The sequence below is a fragment of the Apteryx mantelli genome, chromosome 3, assembly GCF_036417845.1.
Source record: "Apteryx mantelli isolate bAptMan1 chromosome 3, bAptMan1.hap1, whole genome shotgun sequence".
Lineage (NCBI taxonomy): Eukaryota > Metazoa > Chordata > Aves > Apterygiformes > Apterygidae > Apteryx > Apteryx mantelli.
Genome location: NC_089980.1, coordinates 28,868,859 through 28,894,572, shown reverse-complemented (window position 1 = coordinate 28,894,572; position 25,714 = coordinate 28,868,859). Strand labels below are relative to the sequence as shown.

The following is a 25,714-nucleotide window of genomic DNA, read 5'->3' as shown; positions in this document are numbered from 1 at the left end:
GGACCTCACGCGGTATCCTGAGCAGTCAAGTGGCCGAACTGCCTGAGTGATGACTTCAGTCACCAGCGATTTTTCTCCCATCTTTTCAGAGCCTCTCTAAACCGTAATTATTGCTATTAAAGTAATTACCTAAAAAAACTTGCACCATTTACCAACTGCCATAAGCATATCTGTCTTTTTCTTGGACCATGTGTCAGTCTAGCAGTGTCCTCTCCGGGAAAGCAGTGGTTGCTTATGGAAAGAGTGTGCCAATGAAACCAGTACAGCGTGGCTCTATCTTTGGTATATTCCCAGATTCCAGTAAAATAATGTGGTTTAGGGCCTTTCCGGATGAGGGTGCATTTTAGTAATGTGGTTTAATGGCTGTGAAAGTGTATAATGTTTTAGCAGAATAGCTTCATAACCTTAATTTTCTAAGGTCTCTGTCAAAGGTAGTGATTTCGCTCGTATTTTCAGGAGTCACATATTGTAAGTAGCAAAGTGTTCTTGTGCATAATGCCTCTCAGGGAACCTATAAGTTGGGTAAAAATAGGGGAAGCTAGTTTTTTGTTGTTTTGTTGTTTTTGGTGTGTTTTTGGTAGCTGTGAGAGCTTGGTAGGCTAATTTACCTTGCCTATAAAGGGAGTGAATTAGCTCTCTCCCTACCCAGGGCTGCCACTGGGTGGGTTCCTGATCTTGAGCCTCTTCAACTATTCCCAGGTGTTTCTAAACTACATGCAGTCTGCAGCTTGGGAATATCTCTTGACACTTTTGAGAGTAAGTCTTAACTACCAAAATAGCTTGAATTCTTCCTTTTCCTTTTGTTTGTGTAGGGGGGGGAAAAAAGTCCTAGGCAAGAAAATACCATTGAAGAAGCTGTGGCACTCGTTTTCTTGGGCTGGCAGGACTTCGGACCTTGGTCAAAGCAGTTTATCTGTGTCTCAGTTTCCTAAAAAAGATACTGTATTTGTCCAGCTCATGGGATCGTTGCAAGAAACATAAATGACCAGAAAGAGAAATCAGCTCTTGGTAACCAGGAAGAAAAACCCAGCCTTCTGTCCTCCAGTGGGCTTGGCAGCAATGTCTTTCAGTTAGGATTAGGCAAAGATCTTTCTGGAAAGTTTCTTCTTACAGAGAATATTCTAAGGCTTCCTGGACTGAGAGGTATTTCCGCAGCTCTGTGCTTCTTCTGGATTCAGGTATTATTTGATTCAGTCTGAGAGTTGGATCAGCTCTCAGCCCCTTTATGTTGTTTTATTACATGAGCAGGGCTGGTTATTTAGGAAAGCTCTGAGAGGGCATGTATGTCCTGCTCCTCTACCATCAGCAGTGTGCTAGACTGTAACAGGGCTTGAACCTGCTTCCTCCAAGTTCAGGCCAGCAAGCTAGCTAAAAACCTTTGTAACTTTTTTCTATTCTCCCTTTTTATTTGTATGGTATTTGTCTTACATAGGTTTCTAACCTAATCCTACAACTGGGTTATGCAGTTAAGCACTGTTTCTACATTGATGATCTGTCCACGAAGACTTGATTAGAAACAGACTTGGGTCCCTAGACTGTAGGGTTTTGAGGCTGGTGTCATATACTTAGGACACGTCCAAGTCTTTAAAAAGTAGTAAATGATAAAGCATTTCAGAAGTATCTGCTTTACAACTGTGTGTCAAAATAGTCATCATCATGTAGAAATGATAGCAAGATGCATGGGTTACTAACTAAAGCAGTTTTGCATGAGACTTTTAATGTTACTGAAATGACATGGCAAAATATTTCTTTGTGAGGTGGTGCTGCTGCAAGGCTCTATTTTATAGTTCATTCAGAAAGAGGACATCCCTATGAAATGAGGCAAACTGGACAGACCTGGTGATTCTGTCGCTGTATTTAAAGCTATTCTGCTCTTTTGTAATCTGTATATGTATATTTTGTACTAACAGATACTTATTTTTTCTTCTCTGCTTCCTTCTCTTCCTCCCCCCTCCTTACCTCAGAATTTACTTTATGAAGAATGGATTTCACAGAGGCCTATTCTGATAGATGTTCCGCTGTGGGACTTGCAGCTAGAGAAGGAAATGTGAAAATGCTCAGGAAACTAATTAAACAGGGATACAGCATTGATGTTCCAGATAACAGGGGATGGATGCCAATCCATGAAGCAGCAGTTTGCAATTCAAGTGAATGTTTGAAGTTACTTATTCGCGCAGGTAAGGAAAATTTGATATGAAATAGTAAAATTTTCTTCTGAATTTTTCTGTGATATAAAATAATAGGAATTAAATACATTTCTTCTATCATATTCTTATTTGTTTAGTAAATTTAAATGTACCTTTATAAAATCTGACTGGATATGGTTTAAAAAAAAAAAAAAAGGCACTGTCTTACTCTGTACAGAGATGTATTTGATATTATGTTTTATTACCTGGCTGAAAACATGTACAATCAGTACTAACTGTAGTCAACACCCAAATCTCAGCTCATGATATTGAGGAGTAACTATGTCATGTAGTATTTAAAAAGCTGGTTGAAATTGCCAACTCAAGTGTTTAAAAGTAGCAGATGCCTACTTTTAAAGAATTTTTTGCACTTGTAGACCTCTTTGTTCACATGAGAGCAGAACATGCCAGATACTCTGCTGGGGCTGAGAGAAAGGAAGAAGGGCTGACCTCAGTCTCTCTTCTGGAAGTTTTTGTTTTTTCAAATGCCTGGGTAATATAGACTTACAGTTTATATCACAGGATCACTCTTGCTCCTGCACAGCCTGGTCAACTTCCCATCATGCCAACCCTCCCTGTCTGATTTAATGTGGTCTCCTAGACTAGAGGTTAGGTCCTAGGTGAGAACATAGAGTACTGGATGCTGGTTAAGCTCCTGCAAAGTGCTGAACACCTTATGAGGAGAATATACTGATGGATAATCTGGTAAAGCTCTAGAAGTGTAGAGCCACTAAATAAAATAAATTCCTTTGGGCAACATGATAACACCTGTGATGGTAATATGATAATATTCAAAATGATAACATGGTAATACTTATGATAACATGATAATAATCAAAAATAGTAGGAATCATTTCTTTTCTATGTTCTTCTTCCCTAAGCCTTTAGATCTACCTGTCAAATAGCAACACATCTTTCTTCTGTTAAGGATCCCCTTCGTGTCTTCCCATCCTAGATCCTTGAAAGGCCTCATTCACGTGTTAACTGCAGCTTGCTTTATTTGTTGTTTTACAAAAGCAAGAAGATCCCTAAGCTTAATCTTCTGTTTTGCGTGCAAATGTTTGTTCTCATACAATGCAACTGCTAGTTTTTTCTCAATACTGTTCTTATCAAAGGTGAGTTAGACTGCACGCTGTTGATGAGATCAGGCTCCCTCATACTGTCTAAACAAAGGAAGATTCTTGAAGAGCTTCCTAGGATGTTTATGGCTTCTTTCATTGGGATTCAAGGTCAGATAATATATACTCAAAACCCAGCCAAGTGGCACATAATATGTTAAATGTGCTATGAAACTAATATCTTACACTTGCTCATGCAGGTTAGAGGCACTCGCTCCATGAGAGATCAGGCAGCTTCAGCAGCTTATTGAGATACAACCCTATTTCTGATAATTAAGAATGGTCTTATTGGGGTGAATTTCCCACTTTCATTCAGCTTTCATTGAAACTTCAAAACAGGATTCATCTTACCTGACTTCAGCCATCTAAAAAAAAATTTTACTCTCCGTATTACTTTCCATAAAAATTTTTTTACTCTCCATATTGTCAGTAAAGAATTAAGGGCCCCTCCAGTGTCTTGGTTAATTTAGGATGGTCAGAATCATCATCAGATGGTACTACGTTTTGTCCATTGACAAAAGAGAGGTCCTGAAAGGTTAATAATTGAGAGAAGGTAGCTAAGTAGATGTTGAGCTCTACCTCTCATAACCACCTCCTGAATGCAAGAGAGAGTGGCTGATACTGTCTGAGTACTGATTTCACTTGTTACATTAAAAAGGCAAAGAAAGTTGTAATTATTGCAACAAATGTACTTCACTTTATTGTGGGACATTGTGTCCCACGCTCTTTTTCTTCTGCTCTAAAGTCTGTAGCCGTCTGTGTCTGAGATTACTTAAGAAACTGAATGACAACTGATTCTACCTTACGTTCTCTGTCCAAAGCATGTATTTGTGTAGGGCCAGCAATAACTGATACTGCTGTTTGCAATAGTCTAAAAGCATGTTCATGGGTACTCAGGCCATGCATCTGAAATTATTTGGTTATTTTAAGAAAACAACTGTGTTATATAATTTATTGCTAAATATACCTCTTTCATTATTCTCATTTGTAGCTCCATCTGATAACTACATAAAATCAGAGACGTTTGAAGGGATGTGTGCACTGCATCTTTCTGCAAGCCATGGGTGTGTGGAAAGTGTCAGCATTCTTTTGGAAGCTGGAGCTGATCCTAATGAAGTTACTACTGAAGCAACCACCCCACTGTTTCTAGGTGATGCATGCTTTCTTGAAATCTGAGAAGCAGAATACTGATGTGTAGGGAAGAGTCACGGTATATTCCAGAGTTTATTCCCTGCTTATCATGTTTCATGTTTTTTGAAGCCTTTTGTATAAATACTAAGCTATAGAATCAGAGATGGAGTGGTTCTAAAATTTGTTTACTATTTAAGGATAAGTCTGCTTCAGACTGTGTTTCAAAACAAAGTTGTAAAACAGAATAGACTTTTTACATCTTTTGTTTCTTTTAAGCACAGAAAAGGTCTAGAAGGTATAGGATTACATCTGTATTGGGAGTATTAAGTCTTTTTTTTTTTTTTTCCCTTTAATTCCTCTCTGCTTCTTATGTGAAAAGTCCTCTTATTCCTGGAAATTTATAGTCTTGGTGGTCTACAGTATATTTAAAAAGTATGTTGCCATTAAATTGCTAGTTTCAGTGCAATTTTAAGACAAAGCATTTGCAGTTGCAGACATTCAAAAATGTCTTTTTTTTTTAATTGTTTTCTTTTCTAGGCACTGTTTATAGCATGGTGTTGAATAGTGTGCATGGCTTTGAGATCCTTGTTAGCTGTGGTGCTCTAAATGTGACCAAATACAGGCATTCCCAGCTATCTACCAAGGATACAGTCCTGAAAAGTGTCATGGTTAGTAAGGTGAGGGATGGCGAAGTGATTTTTCCCATAAGAATAAAGTGCGATGTGTGCAGAGAATTATGAAGTATGCACAATTTAAATATTCAGTGATCATCAGGAATGTTAGCTGGAGGAGGTGGTGACTTTGGGGGTCTGGTTTTTGGGAACAGATTACTAATCTTAAAGATGGATTCTCAGCCACTTCATCTGTGAGGCTGAATGCTCTACCCTTCTTTCCCTCCTTCATTCTCCATGTATTGACTATGTTGACTAATCTGAGAAAGATGATGACAACAGTGAAAATCTTACTGTTCGGAAAGAGACAGCAATGCCACTCAGAATAAAAGATTTGTCGGGCTTTTGGTCTCATGGATGAAGTGGCTAAGATCTTTTGGAAGAGAGAAAATCCATGGTGGCAAAAAGCCACCATCTTTTTCAATTGATGATCCTGGATGACTCCTGATTTTGCTTTTGCCTCTCAATTCTCCACACCATGTATAATGTTCCTTTTATATTTAAATACCATGTTTCTTAAGACCCTGCATGCATCCTTCCTCTATTACAGTAATTTATATGGGAAAAATTACTTCACCAATTATTGACCTCAGTGTCTTCATCTGTGAGACCGATGGTGTTTAGTGGAGCAGGTTGTTAAATGATTGGTGGTGGAACGCCAGCGCAGTGGAGAGAGGGGTAGCAGCTGGTGGGATAGGCCTGTAGCTAGAGTGCTGGTGAGCTGGTAACACTTCAGGTGAGAAGGCATCCTAGGCAACTACAGAGGTAAGGGATTTTTAATATATATATATTTTATATATTTATATCTTAGAACATTTATATCTTTTTTACTTGAAATGCTGTCATTCAAGAGATCAGAAAATTAAGATGGTGCACCTTTGTAATGTGCAGCTTAAATTCTGAACAAAAAAATCAGCTCTTCAAAAAAACTAGCTATGCAGGTTTGTATTACATCAAAAAATACTAGAAACATCAGTTACAATTAATCTTCAAAAATGAACACTATGGAGAGCTATTTTTATTTCAAATCTTTATTTACAAATCTCTAGTATGGAAAGAAGTAAAATATTAGAAGAGCAAACTAATTAGTTGGATGCTAGTTAGAAAACATGTCAGTGCAGTATTCTCAACGGTGAGAAAACATGTGACTGAAGCCTTGTTTGATTGTACGCTGTCAATTTTGGGTGAGAACGGGGCAAGAAACACTTCTGTTGTGACATGCAAAAGGAGATGGGGAGGAAGCAAAACGTAGGTTGTCAGTCGCAAGTGCGGGCTGAAGCCTGCAGGGCGAGTCCTGCACGGGGAAGTGCCCTTCCCTTGCTCTTTGGTTGTGAAGGGGCAGGATGAGACCTTTAATGAGGGTTTTCTTGTCTTTTTTTTAACTTTTGTGTTGTTACTTAGGATAACAATTTTTAATTGCATTTACAGGATAGAAATACGGTATCAGTCTGGGGAGAATTTTTCACTGAAACAGGGTCTTGTATTATGGATTTGTTTGTTTTTACAGAAGGACTTGTTTTATTTCCAGAATTGAAAATTGCAAAAAATTTCACTTCTTGAGAATAGTGGTACACTGTTTACATTTAAGATTTTTCTTCCCATCTTTTATAATTGACTAAAATTGTCATCAGTTTATGATTTTTAGTTTTCATAAACAAGTTTATTTTCCTAGTAAGAGGCCTTCAAGGAAATCTCATTGTTTTTAGTTTTTATGTGTATATGTAAGCCTTCATGTCTTTATAAAAGAAGTAAATTGTTTACATACTGAGTGGGCTGATTCTTCCTCTTTATATTGTTTTGTGAATGGGTGCTTATTGATCAAGTCAGTGCTTTAAAGTGAGCTTGATTGTCTTCAGGTACATCTGCAGTGTCAGACTCTAAAAGAAATAAATAATTCCTGTGTGTTAAATGACTGTTATAAATGACTTCTCCATGATGTGTTGAAGATTATTTTTCACTTGTAAACCTGTTGGATATTTTAGTCATCTCCTGTAGCAAAAGGTTGTCAATGTATGTTACAAATGGCTGTGGAATTGATAGGCTGAGGATCTTTTGGGTTTATTATGTGTGAACTAATATGCAGAGTTGCATTTCTGCATATGCTTATTTATTGGAATTATTGCTATGCTAATCACCTGTGATAAAATGCAAAGATAAATCAAATAAAAGCTACAACCTATTGCTAATAGATAGTACCTCCTAAAATGAAACTTGTTTTGTGGATGGCTTTTTAAAAAAATTTGTTCTGAAGTCTTATGATCCCCTGTTTGGTTATTCTCAAGCTAGCTCTTCCAAACTGTCTGAAGGCAGAGGCTTTTGATCTCTAATTTGTGTATGCTTCATGTGTGGTATCGTTAACATACCACTTAGACAAATAATCCTGTATTTGAGGGCCTTTTTAATGTAAATAAATCAAACCCAGGAGGGGTATTTACCTCACTAGTCTTCAATAAACATAGCATTCATTGGCAAGTTCTTATTTTTCTACTGAGCTAAGGAAAAGATTAAGTTGTGCACTATGTTAGCTTTATTTAGGCGTCTATTCGCATTTTGCTTTTTAACAGCTAAATAGCTTATTTGCTTGAAAGTGCTTGTGCCAGGCAGCACTTGTGGGGAAGGTGCCATTAAAGGAGCGCTGGGTGATGGTAATTAGCGCAGTCCCTGAGTGCCTCCATAGAGGAGAGTGGACGGAGGAACGGTCCTGAGGATGCAGAGCCCAGAGGTCCTCAAACAGGAGCAGGTTCGCGGCCAGGTTATTCCGGAGGGTATCGCCGAGCTCCGGCACAGCTCTGTGTCGCACCTTGAGTACTGCAAGCTGAGGCGCTCGCCCCGCGAGCTCGTGCCTGGGGTTCCAGAAAGTGCTGGGTCCGCAGTGAGCGCGGCACCGCGCTTGTCCACGCGTGCGAGGAACGGGGCTTGGTGGATTTGTTGGTGGCAAAAGCCTCCGGGTGAGTCAGGATGGCAAACGGAAGCCCTGTCAATAAAGGTATTAATGAAAAATTTAACGTACGCTTAGAAAAGCAAATTTTAGATTGGTGACAAGCTCTGAGAAAAATATCGGAGTTGTTCATAAACCCTTATACTGCTGAATTCCCAATGAGATGGATGAATTGCAAGTGCCTTTGTACGGACCAGGCTGTACTGTTGAGGACCAAGCAAAAATGCCCTGAAAGCATCCTTAGGAAATATTTATTGAATACGTGCATTGTACTGTTTCTGAAAACACCTGGGTACCAAGTAGATCTCTCTTCAGAATACTCAGATATTTCATTTCTGCGTGCTGATTTGTTTTAAGGAACTCCTCTGCTTCAAAGGACACTCGAATACCTACGGAGAGCTGTATCTGCGGAGGTTTCTGTTTTTCATGCACTTCACTTTGTTTGCCCGGTGTTTTAGAGAGAGACTTTCGTTACTGCGCTGACAACAAACTGCTCCCATTGCTCTAAGGAGCAGGTTGTAACACTCGCGTAAGGGGCGAGCGCTGGACCGTGCAGGAAGGCGAGGAGGTGGGCTTTCAGGGTGCGAGAGGACTTGGCCAGCTCTGCCTGGGGAGGGTTTTCTTCTCCCGTTCAGCCTATTTGAGGGGTGGTAACGGGTGCCAAATGAGACCTGTGGGAAAGGTTTTTCCCCTTAGGGCCTGGGGTGTTGCTGTCCATTCACTTCCTGTGGCTGGTTGAAAAGCTCACGTGCTTGAGAAGCTGCTCTTTTTGCTAATCGTTTTGCGTTGAGAGAAGCGTGTGCAAAAGACTGAAATATCTGGGGGCCAATAGTTCATGTGCTAGATGTCGCTATGTCAAGGCTGACCCTGGAAGAGACTTGGGCGGCAGCTCTTGTAAAGCTTGGAGCGGATTGTCCTGCGATAATAGAAATGCCGAATGCTTATTCGGGGCTGAAGATCGCAGCAGGAGAGATGAGCAGGGCAGGCACATTTAATACCTGCCTGTTGCTTTTGGATTCTTTGCCCGTCTGCCAGCAGGTGTCAGCATGACCTAAGCAACAGCAGATGACTGCTATGGATTAAAGCAGTTCTCGTTAAAAGTATCCTTCTGTAAAGAAAAACAAGACTCTGGCAGTGATTGAGATCGTTGTTGTCTTCAGCATTTCTGCACTTGTCTGTGAGCGTGGTCTGTGTCCTTCTCTAGAAAGATACTTGTTCTGCTCCGAGACTGTAGGATATAAGCATTTTTCCTTGTTTTGACGATTGGATGTGCCTTACGTCGTGCAAAACCCTCAGCCTTGCACAAGACACGCGGGTGGAATTAGCAGTGCCTGGAAGCTGCTCCTTGGAAGTATTGAACCCGCTGGAAACTTCGGAGGTCTCTTGCTCCGTGTCATAGTGCTTTACACTGCAGTGTTGTGACAGTGTTTTCTCTGCTGTGTTTATGGAAAGCTGGAGTTAGGACTAAAGCAGTATTTCTGAGATCCTGACTTAGAACTCTGCTGCCTTGACTTAAATGTGGCAGATAACACACGTGAACAGTTTGCAGACTTTGGAATATTCCTCTGAGAGTTTTCATGGAAGGCTTCTGCAGAACAGCCTTTGCTTGTACTGTTTGTTTTGAGCCTTTGATATCCATCTCAGTTCTCCAGTATAAATATATGTATAACATTTTATGGATAAATTTTCATTCCTTGCCCTTGTTTTGGGCTGCTTGAAATCTATGTTGCTCTAATATAAGCACTAATTAGCAATGTTACAGATGGTAAGAGGAATTGTATATTTTCAGTTATGTTTCTTTGTTAGAAGTATGTTAAGTTAACCAGAATGTTGCTACAAATCGTCACGGTGAAATATGATGTATTATTGGTCATAAAAATCAATAAAGAACAATGACCACGTTATTTATGTCCAGACTAATGTTTTCTGCCAAAGAGAAATTGTCATGCAGAAGTTCATTAAGTGATCTCAGTGTCCATGCGTTGTTTCCGATAGTGTAGTGGTCTGCTGGTCAGCGAACCGTCTTGTAGGTCAGCACTGCCATAAATGCCAAAAGGTTTATTTTTGCAAGAATAAAAATGCTGAGAATAAAATTGGAGACGATTATCATGCTGAACATGGTTTAGGAAAATGGAATTAAAACTAGCCCAGAAATTGTGGCTATAACCTCTTAACTTCAGTATCTGATTTGTTTGCAGCTGTTGTCTGCACTGGCATTTGAATTGTGTTCTGTGCTCATTTGGTTTCAGTTGTTGCTTCACCTGTATTAGTTCTAGAAAACCTCTGGTGTAAATAGGATCTCAGGCCAGGAGAAGTGGTGCTGCTATTATGCAAATAACACTGTTGATTATCCTCTGACCTGTGTTGGAAAAGACAGAAATATTTTGTGTGTCTTAACATGAGGATGATCAACAAATTCTTTAAAGTATTTTCTCTTTTAAATACTTGTATTTGCAAAGAGAATACATATAATTTTTTATTTGCACAGAATACATTTAATTCCCTTTTTTAATATGTTACATGGAGGGGCCAGGTGCAATGATTTTTTAAATACATTTTGTCTTTCCTTACAGCATCTGTTCTTTCCCCATAGTCAGGCTTGTCAGCTCCTGTTCCTTTGCAGCATTTCATTTGTTGTAAATTTGTGCTGAAAGGGGCAACTGAACGAAAGATACCCCTTGGATCTTCAAGGCAATGGGGTCTCATACAGCGTTTTTCTTTGTCATTGGTTTGTCATTGGTTGTCATTGCCAACTTTTCTCATTCCCGCAGATCTTGCTGGTCGTACCTGAATCTCTCAGTTCCAGGCAGAGGTACTCTGGTGCATTCTTATTAGGAACAACCTATATAATCACCTATAAAAGCTCTGTTTACAGAAGTACTTTATAGCCTTTTCTATAATAAAGCTGAATATGTGGAATATATTTAGGCCCTGTAGGTTTTGCTGTAGTACCATAACCTGTCTGAGAGCCTGTACATACAGTTTTACTTGTTCCTTCAGTCTAAAGCCTCCAGAATTTTGTTTCCCTGAATTGGGCAGCATGTATAGAAGTTTGCAACAACCCATTTTATTTTATGATCATTCTGGGTACGCTTCCGTGATTGTCACTCATTAAAACTTTAGTATTGCTTAGATGGGCTGCCGGTTTTTGACACTTAATTGTGATCCGCACTGACCTCTTGCTTTCCTTATTCAAGAAGAGAAAATAAATTGAGAGCTAGAGAGTGACTGGGGAGACAGTCATATGTTCATAGAAGAAATAAAAATGGATTTTTTTTGCATGTGGACATTCCAGGAGAGCTCCCAGACCCCTAGGAAACTCTGATACAGCAGCTAAGTTATCCCGGTGATGGACCCTGGCTAATACACTGTGCTTTGCATCGGGGCTTGTTGGCTTCGACTCAGTACTGCGCCAGCATGGTCACAAGGCGTCGAGATCAGTACTTGGTCCCGTTTGTCTCCTGAAGCCTGCTCAGGCATGCTCTGTGAGGCTCGGGGGCGGCTCTCAGGCCGAGAGTTGGGATGGTTTCATGAGATGAAGCCCGAGACCAATAAAGATTGAATACCTTCAGTCTTTTTGGGTCTCTCTGGGAAAACTTTCAGTATTTGTGAAAGAAGTCTTTTGAGATTCTTCAGAAGACGGTGGCTTCACTGAGACAGTATTCCTTACCTCAGCTCTAACGTTTTGGGTTTTTTAATCCCTTCTAGTAAGTCCATAAGAACTTGAATAGCTGTTGGAGTGGGAATTCTGTCACAATCCACAGTTGTTGATCTTCTTTGTGTTACATGAGACAGATACTTTGACAAAGCTCTGGCTAGAATGAAATATTTTTTTCTGTTAGTTGGTCCTTGTTTTTACGTATTTTGTGCCAAGATGCTCCAGCTGGTGAGAAGGTCAGTAAGCAGAGTTGATGGGACACCTGTCAGAGTTCCAGTTATCTTAAAGAGAAGCCTTGATTTTTGAAAGCAGACTTGAAAAAGGAGAAATCCCCTTTAGATAATTTCTGGACTGTTTTGCCTACACTTGTATTTTTATTCTAATTCTTCCCTATTAATCCCACTGTGAAATCTAAGCCTTCCTTTTGCAACTGTCATGGAAACTTCTTGGAATAATTGTTCCAGGACTTATTCCCAGCAAATGTTTCTTAACTTCCCTCACAGACTATTTCTGTGAATTCCTTGCTTTTTGCTTGGGCTTCAAGTATTTACATTTTGTGTCCCCCCCCCCCCCCCCCCAAAATGCACATATATATTTTTGCCAAATAGAGGCTTATATAATTTCCAGAAATGTAGTGTACTCAGAAATGTAACTACATTTCTACCAGCTTTCTATTATTTTAATGTTTCCATTAACATCTTAATTTCCCTTGTAGTAACACATGCTAATATTCTGAAGAACTAGATCTTCTGAAATGAAGTATAAATATTTAACTTCCCTTTGTCTGGAATCAAGCTTTATTTTTTTGCAGAATAATAAAAATCAAGAGGAAAATATGTTAAATAGAAATTTATGACCTGATTCTAAAGATGCTTTTATCTTAAGTGTTATTAGTTCTCTTTAAAGTTGTACTTGTGTAAATGAAATTATACATACACACAAGTCAAATTCTGCTACCTAAGAATTGGAGGAAAAAAACCAAAATGAAATCTGGTAAAGGGTTTACATTTTAAGTTTTCAGTAACAGCAAGCTCCTAAAGGAAGGAATTTCTAAAGGAATTCTTGACAATCAAACTTTTTTTAACATGAGTCTGTTGCTATCACTTTATCTATTCATATCTTTCTCTTCTGCCATTCTAGGCTACTGTGATCTCATTCCAAGCTAGGGAACGCAAGGCAAAGGAAAAGGGAAAAAAAGAAAAAAAGACATTTAATATTTACCTCTGTATCTTGATATGTACCACCTTTAGTGCTAGCTATCAAAGCAAGTTTTTATGGATCTGGATGTGGAAAGTCAACTTACTCCAGAGAAGAAGCTGCATGCTTTCAGCTTTTTATATTGACAGGCAATAAAGACAGATAACTAGAGGAAACAAACTCTAAATAGGGAATAATACTTTCTTCTGTAGGCTTTTGGAATGATATATTAAGCAGAAGTGGAATACTCTCTCTTATATGGTAAATTGAGGTATGAGGAAGATGTTGGTTTGTGTTAAGTATGTTTTGGTACATCTTGTGAAATTGTATTTAGCAGGGTGAGTCTCTGAGGTCCAGTGTGGAGTTCTTACAAATCCTGCTACTTTCCACTTTCAGGCCTTCTGACTTGCTACACAAATATTATTAAGCCTTATTCAGCAACAAATATGTCTTTAAATGTCTGTTTTACATATTTATATCTGTCTTTCAGTGATCAGAATCAGTGTGTCTGACACAATGAGTCAGTGGTAGTACTAGTGAGAGAATGGTCTTCCTTTCTTTCAATGATCTTTTGGGGAACTTAACTGTTAGTACTTTCTTTCATATCTTAATTTGTATCTTAATTTGTATTGGTATGCAGGTGTAGCTGCATTGTACACATCCTCTTTACTATGAGGTTAAATAGGGAGTTAGTCCTAGTGCTAATAGGATCAATTCTGTGCTCTCCACCTATGAGGTAAGTCAGAAGTAAAATCCCTTGTTATTTACAGTTTACATTAGCGTAAGATCTGTATCCAGCCTGACAGATACAAGAGAAGTGGCTTATATGAATTGTCATACATGTACGTATTCAGAACATTACATCCCAAGCCTAAACCTTTCAGCTGAATGAAAGAAAATATCTGAGAAAGTTATTAGGGTTTCAGATTACTTCTTAAAACTGGTCTGATAAAATTCTGGTTAATCAGAGAAACAGCATTTTCTTAGGAATAAACACACTTAGCATTCTTTTAAGTTCTTCTTAAATATCATTGAATGGTAAATTTAGAATAATTCTGATTGCTTTGCACAAATGATTGTCCCTTTTTATTTGTGCATAAATTCTTCCTTTTTTTCCTAGGAGTATTTTTTAGATAAGTGCCTTAATTCTGAGGGTAAGAAATTAGATACAATTAAGTTCACTTAGCTTTGATTTTTGTTGCTCTCCTTCCTGAGGAAAGAGAAATATACTTTTCTGTCTACTCGCTTACTTTCACGTGTACCTTTCCATCTCAGAGCATAACATATTTTGCCCTGTCTATAAGCAACATTGGAAATAATTTGCTTTATATCAAACATGATGGAAGGGAGGTTGTGTGTGTTTGATATTTAGACCAGACTACAAACATCATGGTAATCAGCGCTGCACAATCATTTAGAACAAATCAGATTTTGAGGGGGGAAAGGTAAATGTAAAAGAATTATGATTATAGCAGTGAGAACTTGGTGGCAAGATCATCTGAGTTGTGTACTGACTCCTTTAATTATCTATCTGTAATAAAATTTTTTTTTTTTTAACTGTTCTGTTTGAAGCTGTTGAAAATGGACATTTAGGCATTGTAAAGCTGCTGCTCCAACATGGAGCAAATATAAATGGACATCATTCTTGGTCTGGATGGAATTCTTTGCACCAAGCTTCTTTTCAGGTAACCTGTAAGTGCATCATATCATTTCCACGTAATCGGTGTATTTTGAATGATAACTTGTAATTTGCCTTTTTTATGAGGAGACTTTTCCTAAACCACCCTAACAGCCATAAGGCAGTCAAAGTGCTAATACACTTGGAATGCACTAAAGAGAAGGTGTTGGGTAACAATAATTATTTAAGTATTACAAATATTGGATGTATGTATGAAATTATTTATTAATTTAGGGAGCGAATCGCTTATAAGGTTTTTTTTTTTGAGAAAGATTTCTGTTTAGTATCTCATCATAAGGAGATATGACCTGTTTCTACAATAGAAATATGTTTGCTTAATGGTTCTAACAAACTAATTACCATTTCTATTTATTGGGTAAATGAGTAAATGGGAAAAATTAAATTAAACTTTGTCTAGTTTTTCAGTTTTTATTTAGAATATGGACTATATTGCATCTTTTTGATTTCTTTGGGGAATTTGTGGGAAAAAAAGGGTTCAGTCAATCCCTCCCCCCCCACCCCCCTTTTTTTTTGTTTTTTTGTTTAAGGGTAAAATTATATATTTCAGGGATACACAGAGATAATAAAAATACTCCTGGAGCAAGGAGCAAACAAGGAATGTGAGGATGACTTTGGAATTACGCCTTTGTTTGTTGCTGCTCAGTACGGAAAGCTGGAGAGTTTAAGAATACTTGTATCCTATGGTAATTGTCATCATTCATCCAGCCTCACTGTTTTTAAACTTGCACCACATTGTCAGCAGATACAATTTGGTTCTACTTCTGTATTTCATAATTCCATCTTAATTATTTAAATCTTGTTATTTCAGTAATTTGATCTACTTTTCATCAAGTGATATTAAGAAATAGGAAATCAAACCCATGAAAAGGTTAAAGACCAGATTTCACAGTCTTGCTAATAACTCTCAGTACCAGTACATAGGTGGTCTGATTTTGATGACATTACTCCTGTATTAGGATATTGTTCAGGCAAAGTGAAGATACCTCTCTCTGGTCCTAAAGCAACAGCAATAGTTTCATTCACATAATCAACGTTTTCTATGTCTAAGTGCATGTGTCCTTACAATCAAAATTAAATGAATAACTATTAAACCTAAGGGTGCCTTAACCTAACCAGAGAAATCTTACTAACTTGTCTATCAATACCTGTGGGACAATATCTCAAAAAAATGATTGCAAACAAAATATCACCTAGCCCATTGCCTTTCCTCCAGCACATTTATCTGTTGTTTATCTGCCATGCTGCTCTTTTGGGGAGTTGGAATGGTGCCCCCCAGTCTCATGAGAATGTCCTCTCCTTTTATGACAGGAGAAGAAAACTACATGTAAAGCTAATTTTTAGGACTGTACATATAAGCAATGAATGTGATTTATAGTTCTGCTTCTTACATTTTTTTTTATTATTAGGATACAATGTACTGCAAGTAATTTGCAGGATTATGAACCTACAGTTTGTCAGTAAAGCAAGATCATTGGCATATTGAATAATGTCAGTGTCCTTTATATGGAGAAAGTATTTTTCCTGTGTAGTATGTTATTTTAGTTCAGTTTTATTAGTGCAGCATAGATAATAAATATCTAAGGATTTAATATTTTGCTGCACTGCATTTTTCAGTATTTTGTGATTAACCTAAAAATAGAGCGAACAATGTAAAGCACTGTGTCCTCATCAGACCCTTGGGCTAATCTAAGGAAAGTATGCACACAAAACTCTACTGTGTTTTGAAAATAAGTTAATTCTTTCTTAAGAACCATAAGCCATACTTACAGAACTTAAGAAGGTCATTGGAACACTGTGCTAATATGTATAAGCATTTACAGTTTAAAAAGTTAGCAGCAAGCTAGTAAGTGTTTTTCATTATTACAGTGGAAAAGAGTTGCATGGTGAAGTCATTTTGTGCAAAGCAATTACTAATTAACACTAATTTGTTGTTTATTTTGTGCTGTGCCATGATGGTGATGTATCATGTGAAGTACTGGCTTCTTTGTCAGGTGCAAACATCAACTGTCAAGCCAAGGACAGAGCCACTCCTCTGTTGATTGCTGTACAGGAAGGCCATGCCAAATGTGTGGAGCTGTTGTTATCCGAAGGGGCCGATCCAAATCTCTATTGTAATGAGGAAGAATGGCAGTTACCTATTCACGCAGCAGCTGAAATGGGCCACAAGAAGTAGGTGATGAAAAAATACCCTCAACTGAAAGATTCTGGTAATAAAACCTAACCGACAAAGAGAATGTCCGGCTTTAAAAGGAAGAAAAATAAGTTGTCGAGCTGACCTGTAGTTTAGAATTCTTAATCCTTTTTGCATTTTAAAGGTCTGGTAGTATTCGCCGTGAAGCGATCAATGGTTCTGAATTCAGCATCTACTCTGGGCCTGATCCCTTTCCTAATCAGCTTAGAGGGGTTTCCAGAAAGGGAATAACTGCCGAATCAGGTACAATTCACAGAGCAGGCATATTACTTTTTCATTTTAAACTATAAATAACAATAGCATATGCTTCATACGTGGCTTGAACGGCTCCTAATTAGCATTATAGTCCTGACCATGAAGCAGCAGAAGGAACCATACGCAAACAATGAATTAGCTGAAGCAGCCAGAAAATCAAAGCCACAAAGCAGCTCCTGTAATCCTTGTAAAATGCGTTCATAGCTTTGCCCCATCCCAATGAAATAAGTGGCTTTTGCAGCAGAAAACCAAGGGTGGCAAGAAATCCGCGGAGAGGCAGGCCCCCTTGGAGAAGCATCCCTCAGGAACCCTATGATTTGCCCATGTGTGACAGCACTTAAAATCAAAGATATTGAAGGAAGGGGGTACCAACTGCAATGGTATTCGTGTGGATGCTTGATCCTTAATCATTAGCACAAGGAGCTCCTCGGCTGATTGTCGCTGAAGTTTGTGCCTCAACCTGAGGCCTCTCCCCAGCTGCTGAGGAGGAGGTCAGGCTGTAGTAGATATCAGAGCTGTTTTTTCTTCAGCTTTCTCGGAAGTGAGAGATGGGTTGGCAAAGCTGTCAGTACTAGAAATGTCTTTCAATCAAACGCTGCCTTCGTTGCTTTTGCGACACTACGTAGCTTGCAATCTGGGCGGCATCGATAGCTTCTGCTGGCAAAGGAACTGGTGTTTGTCCACTAATCCCTGTTGGCTGGGAAGGATGTGGGTCAAAGGCGTGAGTTATGAGAGAGCGCGATTTTTCTGCTTCGGGCTCTCGGTGAGTGCTGTTGAGCAGAAATGAATATTCATTTTTGTCCGCAACTCGCATGTTCAGTTCACCCCCAAACTTCACAGATCTAAGTGAGCGCCACAGGCAGGCTGTATTGCTGTAAAAGGGACTGTTGGATAACCTGAAGGAGCCGTCTCTGGTTTGGTTAGACTATGTTTGTTGCTAACCCACTGGGGATTCAGAGGCGTTTAAAGCTGTGTGCAGCAATACCATTTGTACAGCCAGTGACGATGAAAATCAATGGCAAAGCTGGCTATGTTTGTTGTGATCGGATGTATGGAATGGTGAATGCTGTTCTCTTAAGCAAACTCCACAGTGAAAAAAGTAGGTAGGCTTTTCTTCTTAAGTGGCCATGAGCTTACAAGAAATGACCAGAAAATTAAAATGGAACTGTTTGATAAGTATACCTCACAAATAAACAGTGATTTTAAATATTTGCAGTATACTGGAGCTGCTCATACCGCTTACCGATCGGATCTGTGACAGAGGAAAAGACAAAGTGAGCCCTGTGTATTCAGCGATTTATGGCGGTAATAAGGAGTGCTTGGAAATGTTACTTCAGCAAGGCTACAGTGCGGACGCTCAGAAGTGTCTCACCTTTGGCTGCAGATCGCCCATGTGCATGGTTTTCCAAAAAGAGTACGTACACCTCTTGTCTTCTGAAGTTATTCGCAACTGTGTTGGCATGTATTTGTTTCCCTTTTCTGAACAGGCAGAGCTGCCCTGCCCTCCTTCCTCTGCTCTTGAGATGACAGAGTTAAACCTGAAGTACCTGAGTGACGTGCGGGGTTTGAGTCACGTGCGTGAGCTGCAGAACCTTGCTCAAACGTCCTTTGGGAAGCCTGGCTCTTTGAAGAGGAGTCTTGTAGAACATAATTGCAGTCTGGTTTTCTTGCTTTCAAAAGGCCTTATCAACCCATCTCTGTCTTCTGGGAACTTGACTTGATGCTGTAATTGAATCAAATGGACTCTTAATTAGCTAGATTCTTTTCAGTGAGGTTGGGTTATTAGAAAATACTGATTTACTTTCTCTGTATGCCAGTGTTGTGCACGAAAACAAAGCTATCTAAGTTTCAGACTTACTTTTATAACTTAAAGTCCCCTCTCACCTGTGTTCATACCTGCCTTGTTTAATTATTCTTGGAACAGGACTACCATGCCATGACAACAGAATTATTAGATCAATGGAATAACTGTAATGAGGACTTGAAAATTGAATGATAAATCCTTTTAGATCATGGCCCATGTCATTTTATGCATGGCATGTGATAATGCACCTATAATTGTCGAGGAAAAACAATAAAGTATAAAAACCTTACTCACAAATATACGTATATACATATGGTGGGTCAGCATGCTGCCCTCATGTCCTTATTGTTGACTTTTTCTTTAGTAATGAAGTTTCCCATTCCTAATGCTATAGGTATTAATTCATGGAGAAGTATAGCATTATTCTAAAAAAATCTAGATATTAATATCTCTGAGCTCTCCTTGTCCTCCTCTCAAACTAGTTCGATGTATAAAATATTATTCAATGGACTGAATACTGACACAGCTCAGATCAGGATGGAGGATCAAATCTCATTCACATTCACTCTTGGAAGTTTTGAGTTTTGCATACTGTAAAGAGCTATAATGTCAACATGGTTATAGATTTTAGTTGAGACTTGAGTGCACTTACCTGATACTGCTTTATGCCTTAGAACAACAGAGACATTGAGAACTTTCACATGGTAGAGAATATATTTGAAAAAACAATTTTTTTTTGTCTTCAGCTAATTGCTCTCTTTAATATTTTGCTAGAATGAAAGTTAGTTCCTCCTTTATAGACAGTCCTCCTCGTGAATACTATGCAAAGTAATGTTATGTGGCTAGTGTGCTTCAATTAGGAAAATACCTTCATTAGATTCTAGACAGATTCTAACAGAATGTTTCATGCACTTGGATCAAAATTTCTTGCTTGTGTGCTGCCATTTAGGTTCATGAATTTTTGGTAGCAGTCAGTATAGTTCATTCCCCATTTAAAAAAAACCCAACCAAACAAAAAATGGTTATCCAGTTGATCCAAAAACATAGTTCTTAGGGCTAGCTTACATCTCTGAGTCCCGATTTCATTTTCTCATTCTTATGGCATTTTCCACACGTGACCTGCTCTGATTTCCTTTATTTAAGGAAGATGCACCAAATTAAGTAACATTTTAACAGTTCTTAGATTCCCAAAGATTATCTGTTAATCTTTTTAGCCAAAATACTAACATTTAAAGTATGTACCTCTGTGACCTGATTCCTATAACCAGTTGAGGCTTGAGCACAGTAGGCACTTGTAGAGGCTATTTGAGAAATCTCTTTGAATGGGAAAAGCCTGTTCTCATTAAAAATGGTGGTCTTGAGGTGGTATACTTTTTTCCCTGGGTGAAATTGTTGAAGGAATTAACATGTCTGGGATATTCTTCACTGAAGTTATCAATTGCCTTTGAACATTTGTTTGAGGATGTAGATACAGGGTATGTATTGATCTCAAATGTTGAAGGATATATAAAGCCCTCGTAAATAAGTATGTTTGAATATATATGTTTGTAATGTGAACACATTTCACTCATAAATATTCTTGAACTACATGCTAGTAACTAATAGGATAGCACATTCTTATGTTGGCTGAGGAAATTTTTTAAAACTTTACTGAATGTGCGCCATCAACCTAGGAATGGTACCAGAATTTTAATAAATAACTTGCCAGTTTCATAACTGTCTGAAAGAGGAAAAAACTGCAGCAATATTTATCCTACTTCAGCTAAAAGGGCTTATTTCAAGGGAGGAAATCAGCAAGGACACAATGTGTTTTTGTTTTTTTTTAATAGTGAAGCATGTCCCTGTGACTGTGCCTATTATAGCCTAATGTTTCTGTGGTCGGGCTGCAAATGATTTTGAATTGCTTTAGGCAGGAACTCATCCAGATCCCAGACTGCGCATGTGAAATCACGCATCTGGATAATAGGCAGAATGTGCTCTACCATGTCTCCTATAAATTATGTATAAGATTTGCAGTGAAACAGTGCCTAGGGTTTATTATTACTGATTTTCATTGCAAACTCCTAGAAAGTGCCTTTAAAAATCCTTGGACATCATGTTCTGTCCCATTCTTAGTATCCAATAAAATAACTAGGAAAGGAAGCAGACCTGATAACTGTACTAAAAATGTGCTATAAATGAGTCAAGTAGCTTCAAAATCACTTCATAGAAGTGATGTGCAAACAAACTATTAACTAAAAAGGAATACGTAAATTGTTGGTCATAATTTCAGCCATTATCATATTACAATTAATACAGAATAATCAACAAAATGTTGAAATACAACTTATCACTAATTGCAATGAGGGCAAAGAAAACCAAATTACTTTGACAATATCTTTATACCTTTAAACGAAAAAGGAATCTGAGTTACTGTGTGAGCTGGAATAGACTATGGGGATTCAGTGGTCTTGTGAACATGTATATGTCTTTGTAGTCTGTAGGTTGGATTAAAATGGAGGGTAGAAATAGTACTTAATATTGTGAGCTCTTGCTTGACAGCTCTTGAGTGTTTAAACACTGTCACTTTTATTGCGTCCTGCAAAGCGTATTACAGTAAAACACTTTTGCATCTAAAATAAGCACTTTAAAATGTTTCTAATAGTTCTGTGGGTTGCAGAGCCTCCCACAAATAGAGCTGAATGCAAACCTGAAGAATGTTCCCACTATTAGGGTAGGCCCTGACTTCTGAGATGCAGCGTTTTGGTATTTTCACCTAGTTGTTCATCTAATGCACGTGGCATATGTTTAAGGTGAAATCTATCCAAGTAGGCATTGTGTTTTCCATTTAAAATAAGCCTGCGGCAGATTAGTGTTGTGGTAATATGCAAATATAGATGTTTGCTAGTAAATGGTGACTCTGGGTTGTTTCTATTAATGATGAGGGAAAAGGCTTGCTTTAAAGAGCTGGAAGTTAGTGCAGCTCCACCTCCCTGCTGTCCCTCTCGGGCCCCAGACGAGCATCGCTTGGTGGCAGCGCGGAGGCAAAGAACTGAAAGAGCAGGACGGCTCCTCGGGTCGTCCGTGCGGAGCCGCTTGAAACGGCGCAAAGACGACCGTACGGTTTCCCCAACTGTCTACGCTTGTCCTCTCCGTGGCTGGTGCACTACGTTTGGTTGTGCCACACTGCATCAGCAGCTCTCCTCATAAAACTTATTTAGATGAGGTTCATGATTAATGGTCTCCAGCTGTTTCTGTTACCACAGATTTTTCAGAGCAGGGGAAAAAAAAAGAGCAAATGTGTTGAGTGTGAGCACTGAGGACTCCTAAAGGAGCTTTATGTTTTAAGCTGATGCTTTATGGAGACAGTTGCAGTCCCGAGGGTTTAGTGGGGCGGGGGTTGTTGGTAACAGAAATTTGCTGTCCTGGTGGTCCTTAGTAGAACTGAAATGGCCGATGTTTTCTGTGACATGCTAACGAGATGTGCTGTTCTTTGTATGCTGTTCATAGGTTTTTTGATTTAATCGATGTTCTCCTCAACTATGGGATCACCCTCCTTGGGATTAATTTAGGATATTGCCTGTACCACGGGAAGTTTCCTTTGTTTCGACGCTTCTTGAAGTTGGGCTGCTGGTTGCCTTCCGAGGACCAGCTGCCGGAGTTTGTAAGTTATGCAGTGAAAGCACACGAGCAGTACAAGGAGTGGCTGCCTTATCTGCTGTTGGCTGGTTTTAATCCACTGAATTTACTCTGCAAGTTGTGGTAAGAAGATCATATTATCTTGTTTTTTTAAATAGTGCCTGCTAATTTGCAAGCCTGTTGCTAGTCTTGTTCAACAAGGGCTTCCAAAGGATAGTCCGTGATAATTAGCTGCCATGATCTGGAGCAGAGAAGGTCTTGGAAGGTCTGAAGTGAAAGATGTGTGGGTAAAGGCTGCATTCGGTAAGACAGTTTCCTTCCCTGTTGGAGGAAGAAAGGCAGAGTGAGAACTGTTTTCTCCCTGCCCTGGCAAAAGGCATCCTTATCCATTTTGACACCACGCATCTCTTATTAGCCCCCAAATTTTGTTTAAACTTGAGTGCGCATGTCCAATACAGTAATTGTAAGAAGGATTTCAAATGCCAGGAAAGAGGTCAGAAGAGGTGGGAAACAAAGGTAGGGTGAAGCTGGGCCAAGGTTAGGAGGGGAGGAACTGGATGCAGTTAGAGACTGTGTAAAACCAAAATGATGCGGCAGAACTACCGGTCTGATTTTTGTATTCTTCTCCACGTAAATAACCTCTTGGCGATTGTTTTATACTTAATAGGATTACACTATAGCATAAAACTTGCACTTAAAATTGTAAAGTATTTTCTTGTGTGTTTTTGCTATCCATGCAAAAGATGCTTAGACTGATTTCCCTATTTATGAGCTTTTAACAGAATATTTTGCAATGTATAACCTCATTACGTGTATTACTTAACATGAGGAAAGGAGCAGGAGTTTAAGATTTACTTAGTTTTAAATATCAATTTATGTTTCAGCAGCTGTTCAGATAGCATAGCTAATTTGTCATGCTATTTGTAGTGTTAACTGCACTCCTTTTTGTTTTAGTGACATTCTGTTATTTGTTAACACCCGTGTCTTTCTAAGCAGTAGTCAGAGCATACTGTACTTAGAGCTCGGTATATCTGTGATTCTGTAGATCATTTTATACGTAGAAGACTGAGTGTGATTACAAGAGTAAGCATACTATAAAATTGCAATGCATTAAGTAGACTAATCTTGCTATACGTTTTTTCATATGTAATGCTTTTAAATATCTTATGTAATCCACAGTGCTTTTAGAAAGAATGCTTGCTTTGTTTAAATGTCTGCTTTTTAGACTAGTGCTCATCATAGCATAATCTACAAGATTGAAGTTAAACGTAGAAAAACATCAATATTAACTATTTCCTCCTGGAAAATAACAAGAAAATAACAGCAAATTACATTTGCACATGTTGTTGATTGTGTCTGGGTCGTTGTGCAAAACAGTTGTATAATCATACATTGGTCAATCTAGTGCATTGACAATTCTAACTACTAGTGGCAAAGCAAAATCTCCAGAGTGTTAAAGAAAGCTAGGCAACCAGAAATCTCTCCTCTGTGTTTTTCAGTAAATGTAGAAATGAAATCAAACATGACATCTCTTAATGTTGAAAAACAAAATAAGAATTAAAAAAAAAAAAACTAGAAAGGATGTAAAATACCCTTTGGCATGAATCTCTTGAAAAAAGCACGTGTACTAAAAACTCCTGTTGTCCTATTTTTCTGTGTTTAGAGCTTTTGGTTTTCTGTTCAGGTAAAATTTCAGGAGTGTATGCATCTAGCTAGGAAGTTATTCTGTGAAACTGCATGGCTTTTCATCATACGTAATACTAAAACAGTTACTTATACCTGCTGTGCTACCCACTTACCCAGTTAAGGTGGTGTTAAAAGTTCTTCAGTTGTTGTAAAGATTTGAAATGCAAATCATACTGATTTCTGAATATGCACAAATGCAACCTCTGGGAAAGGAGCATTAGAAACACTCGTGAATTCTATGTTGATTAAAAAAAAAAAAAAAGTAGCTATATATTTGTGGTATGACTTTTTCTCCAAATGTGATGGAAAAGCTTATAATGCCCTGGTAACAGGAGACCTCATTAAAATTTAGATGGAAATGGGACAAGAAATTAATGGAGAGGAGAATTCTACCTATTACTGAGGCTTATAAATTTCAGAGCAGTCTAACTGTTCCAGTCTAACTTCTAAAAAGTAATGGAGGAAGATATAATTGCATTGGTAAAGGGTTATGCTGTCAAAATTACTTTGGATTTCTTTGGTGGTTTTCTGTTTCTGTGCTTAGGATGTAGATGGTTAAGGATTTGTTAGAAATAATAAAACTTTCTATATATTTTTCCCACTGTAATTTTTATGCTATTGTACAAAATTATATAACTTATGGGAGTTTTTTGTTATGTAGGATTTATTCCGTCAACGAGGATGCTCTTAATTTTGTTCTGGAGTTCACGAACTGGAAGAGACTTCCTCCAGCTGTAGAGCGAAACCTTTCAGACTACAAAGAGAGCTCCACTTGGATTCCAAACAGTCATTTTGGTAAGCAGCACCGCTGGAGGAAAAAAAACCCTCTGTGTATACCTGTTCCCAGGATGTAAGTGGGAAATGGCTCTTTGTGCTAATGCATGATGGCAACAGAAGGTCAAATAGTCAATAGAAATTGCATGTCCAGATACAAGGAGCAAACATAGTAGTTACTTACAGAAAAGAAAAAAAAAAACAACATATTTGAATGAATTTCACCCATTGTATTGTTCAATTCATCGTGTGCGTTTCAAGCAGGTATTTTTAATATGGACTAACATCTCCACGTTAAGTTAATGTGTGTGCCATATTAAATGCTATGCAAAGTAACTGAGACACTCTTTTAAGAGCCCCCATAAGGTTGAAGGCAACAGGATTGTGCCATTATAAACCAGTCTGTGCAAATATGCATATGAACACATGCTCGAAGTGCAATTCTAAGAGCTTTGATGGGGTGAGGAACTAGAAGACTGTGGACTGGCCTTGCTCTTTATTTTCTATCCTTTATAATCAAGTGGAGTTGACAACTGTTATGGAAGCGTTCTAGAAGCTGAAGGAATTTAGACAGAACTTGTGTACTCTTAAGGGTGGAAAAGCAAAATTAGGGCAGTGAATGTAAGTTAGTACTTTACCTTCCTAAAATGATTTGTTGAGCTTCTTGGAAGGTTTAAGGGAAGATGATGAATATTATTTGCTTACATTTTCTTGACAATATTCCACTGACTTTGTTTATTAGTTTTTGAATTTGATTTATATTTCCAATGAAGTGTCCGTCCTGCTCT

At 38.4% G+C, this 25,714-nt stretch overlaps 1 protein-coding gene across 5 annotated transcripts in view; it reads left to right on the top strand.

The window, feature by feature from the left end:
* Positions 1-25,714, top strand: part of LOC106490446 (ankyrin repeat and SOCS box protein 3) — a 62,456-nt gene that overhangs the window by 29,560 nt on the left and 7,182 nt on the right. For 2 of the 5 annotated variants that reach the window (XM_067292995.1, XM_067292994.1), the window contains 8 exons: positions 1,965-2,177; positions 4,296-4,454; positions 14,472-14,584; positions 15,146-15,281; positions 16,572-16,767; positions 18,261-18,458; positions 22,338-22,589; positions 24,814-24,947. In XM_067292995.1, coding sequence (XP_067149096.1) covers positions 1,982-2,177; positions 4,296-4,454; positions 14,472-14,584; positions 15,146-15,281; positions 16,572-16,767; positions 18,261-18,458; positions 22,338-22,589; positions 24,814-24,947 — 1,384 coding nt within the window. In that variant the 5' untranslated portion in view covers positions 1,965-1,981. Of the gene's footprint in view, positions 1-84; positions 104-1,964; positions 2,178-4,295; positions 4,455-14,471; positions 14,585-15,145; positions 15,282-16,571; positions 16,768-18,260; positions 18,459-22,337; positions 22,590-24,813; positions 24,948-25,714 lie in introns of those variants that run through there. The other 3 variants (XM_067292997.1, XM_067292998.1, XM_067292999.1) reach the window with 3 other exon arrangements.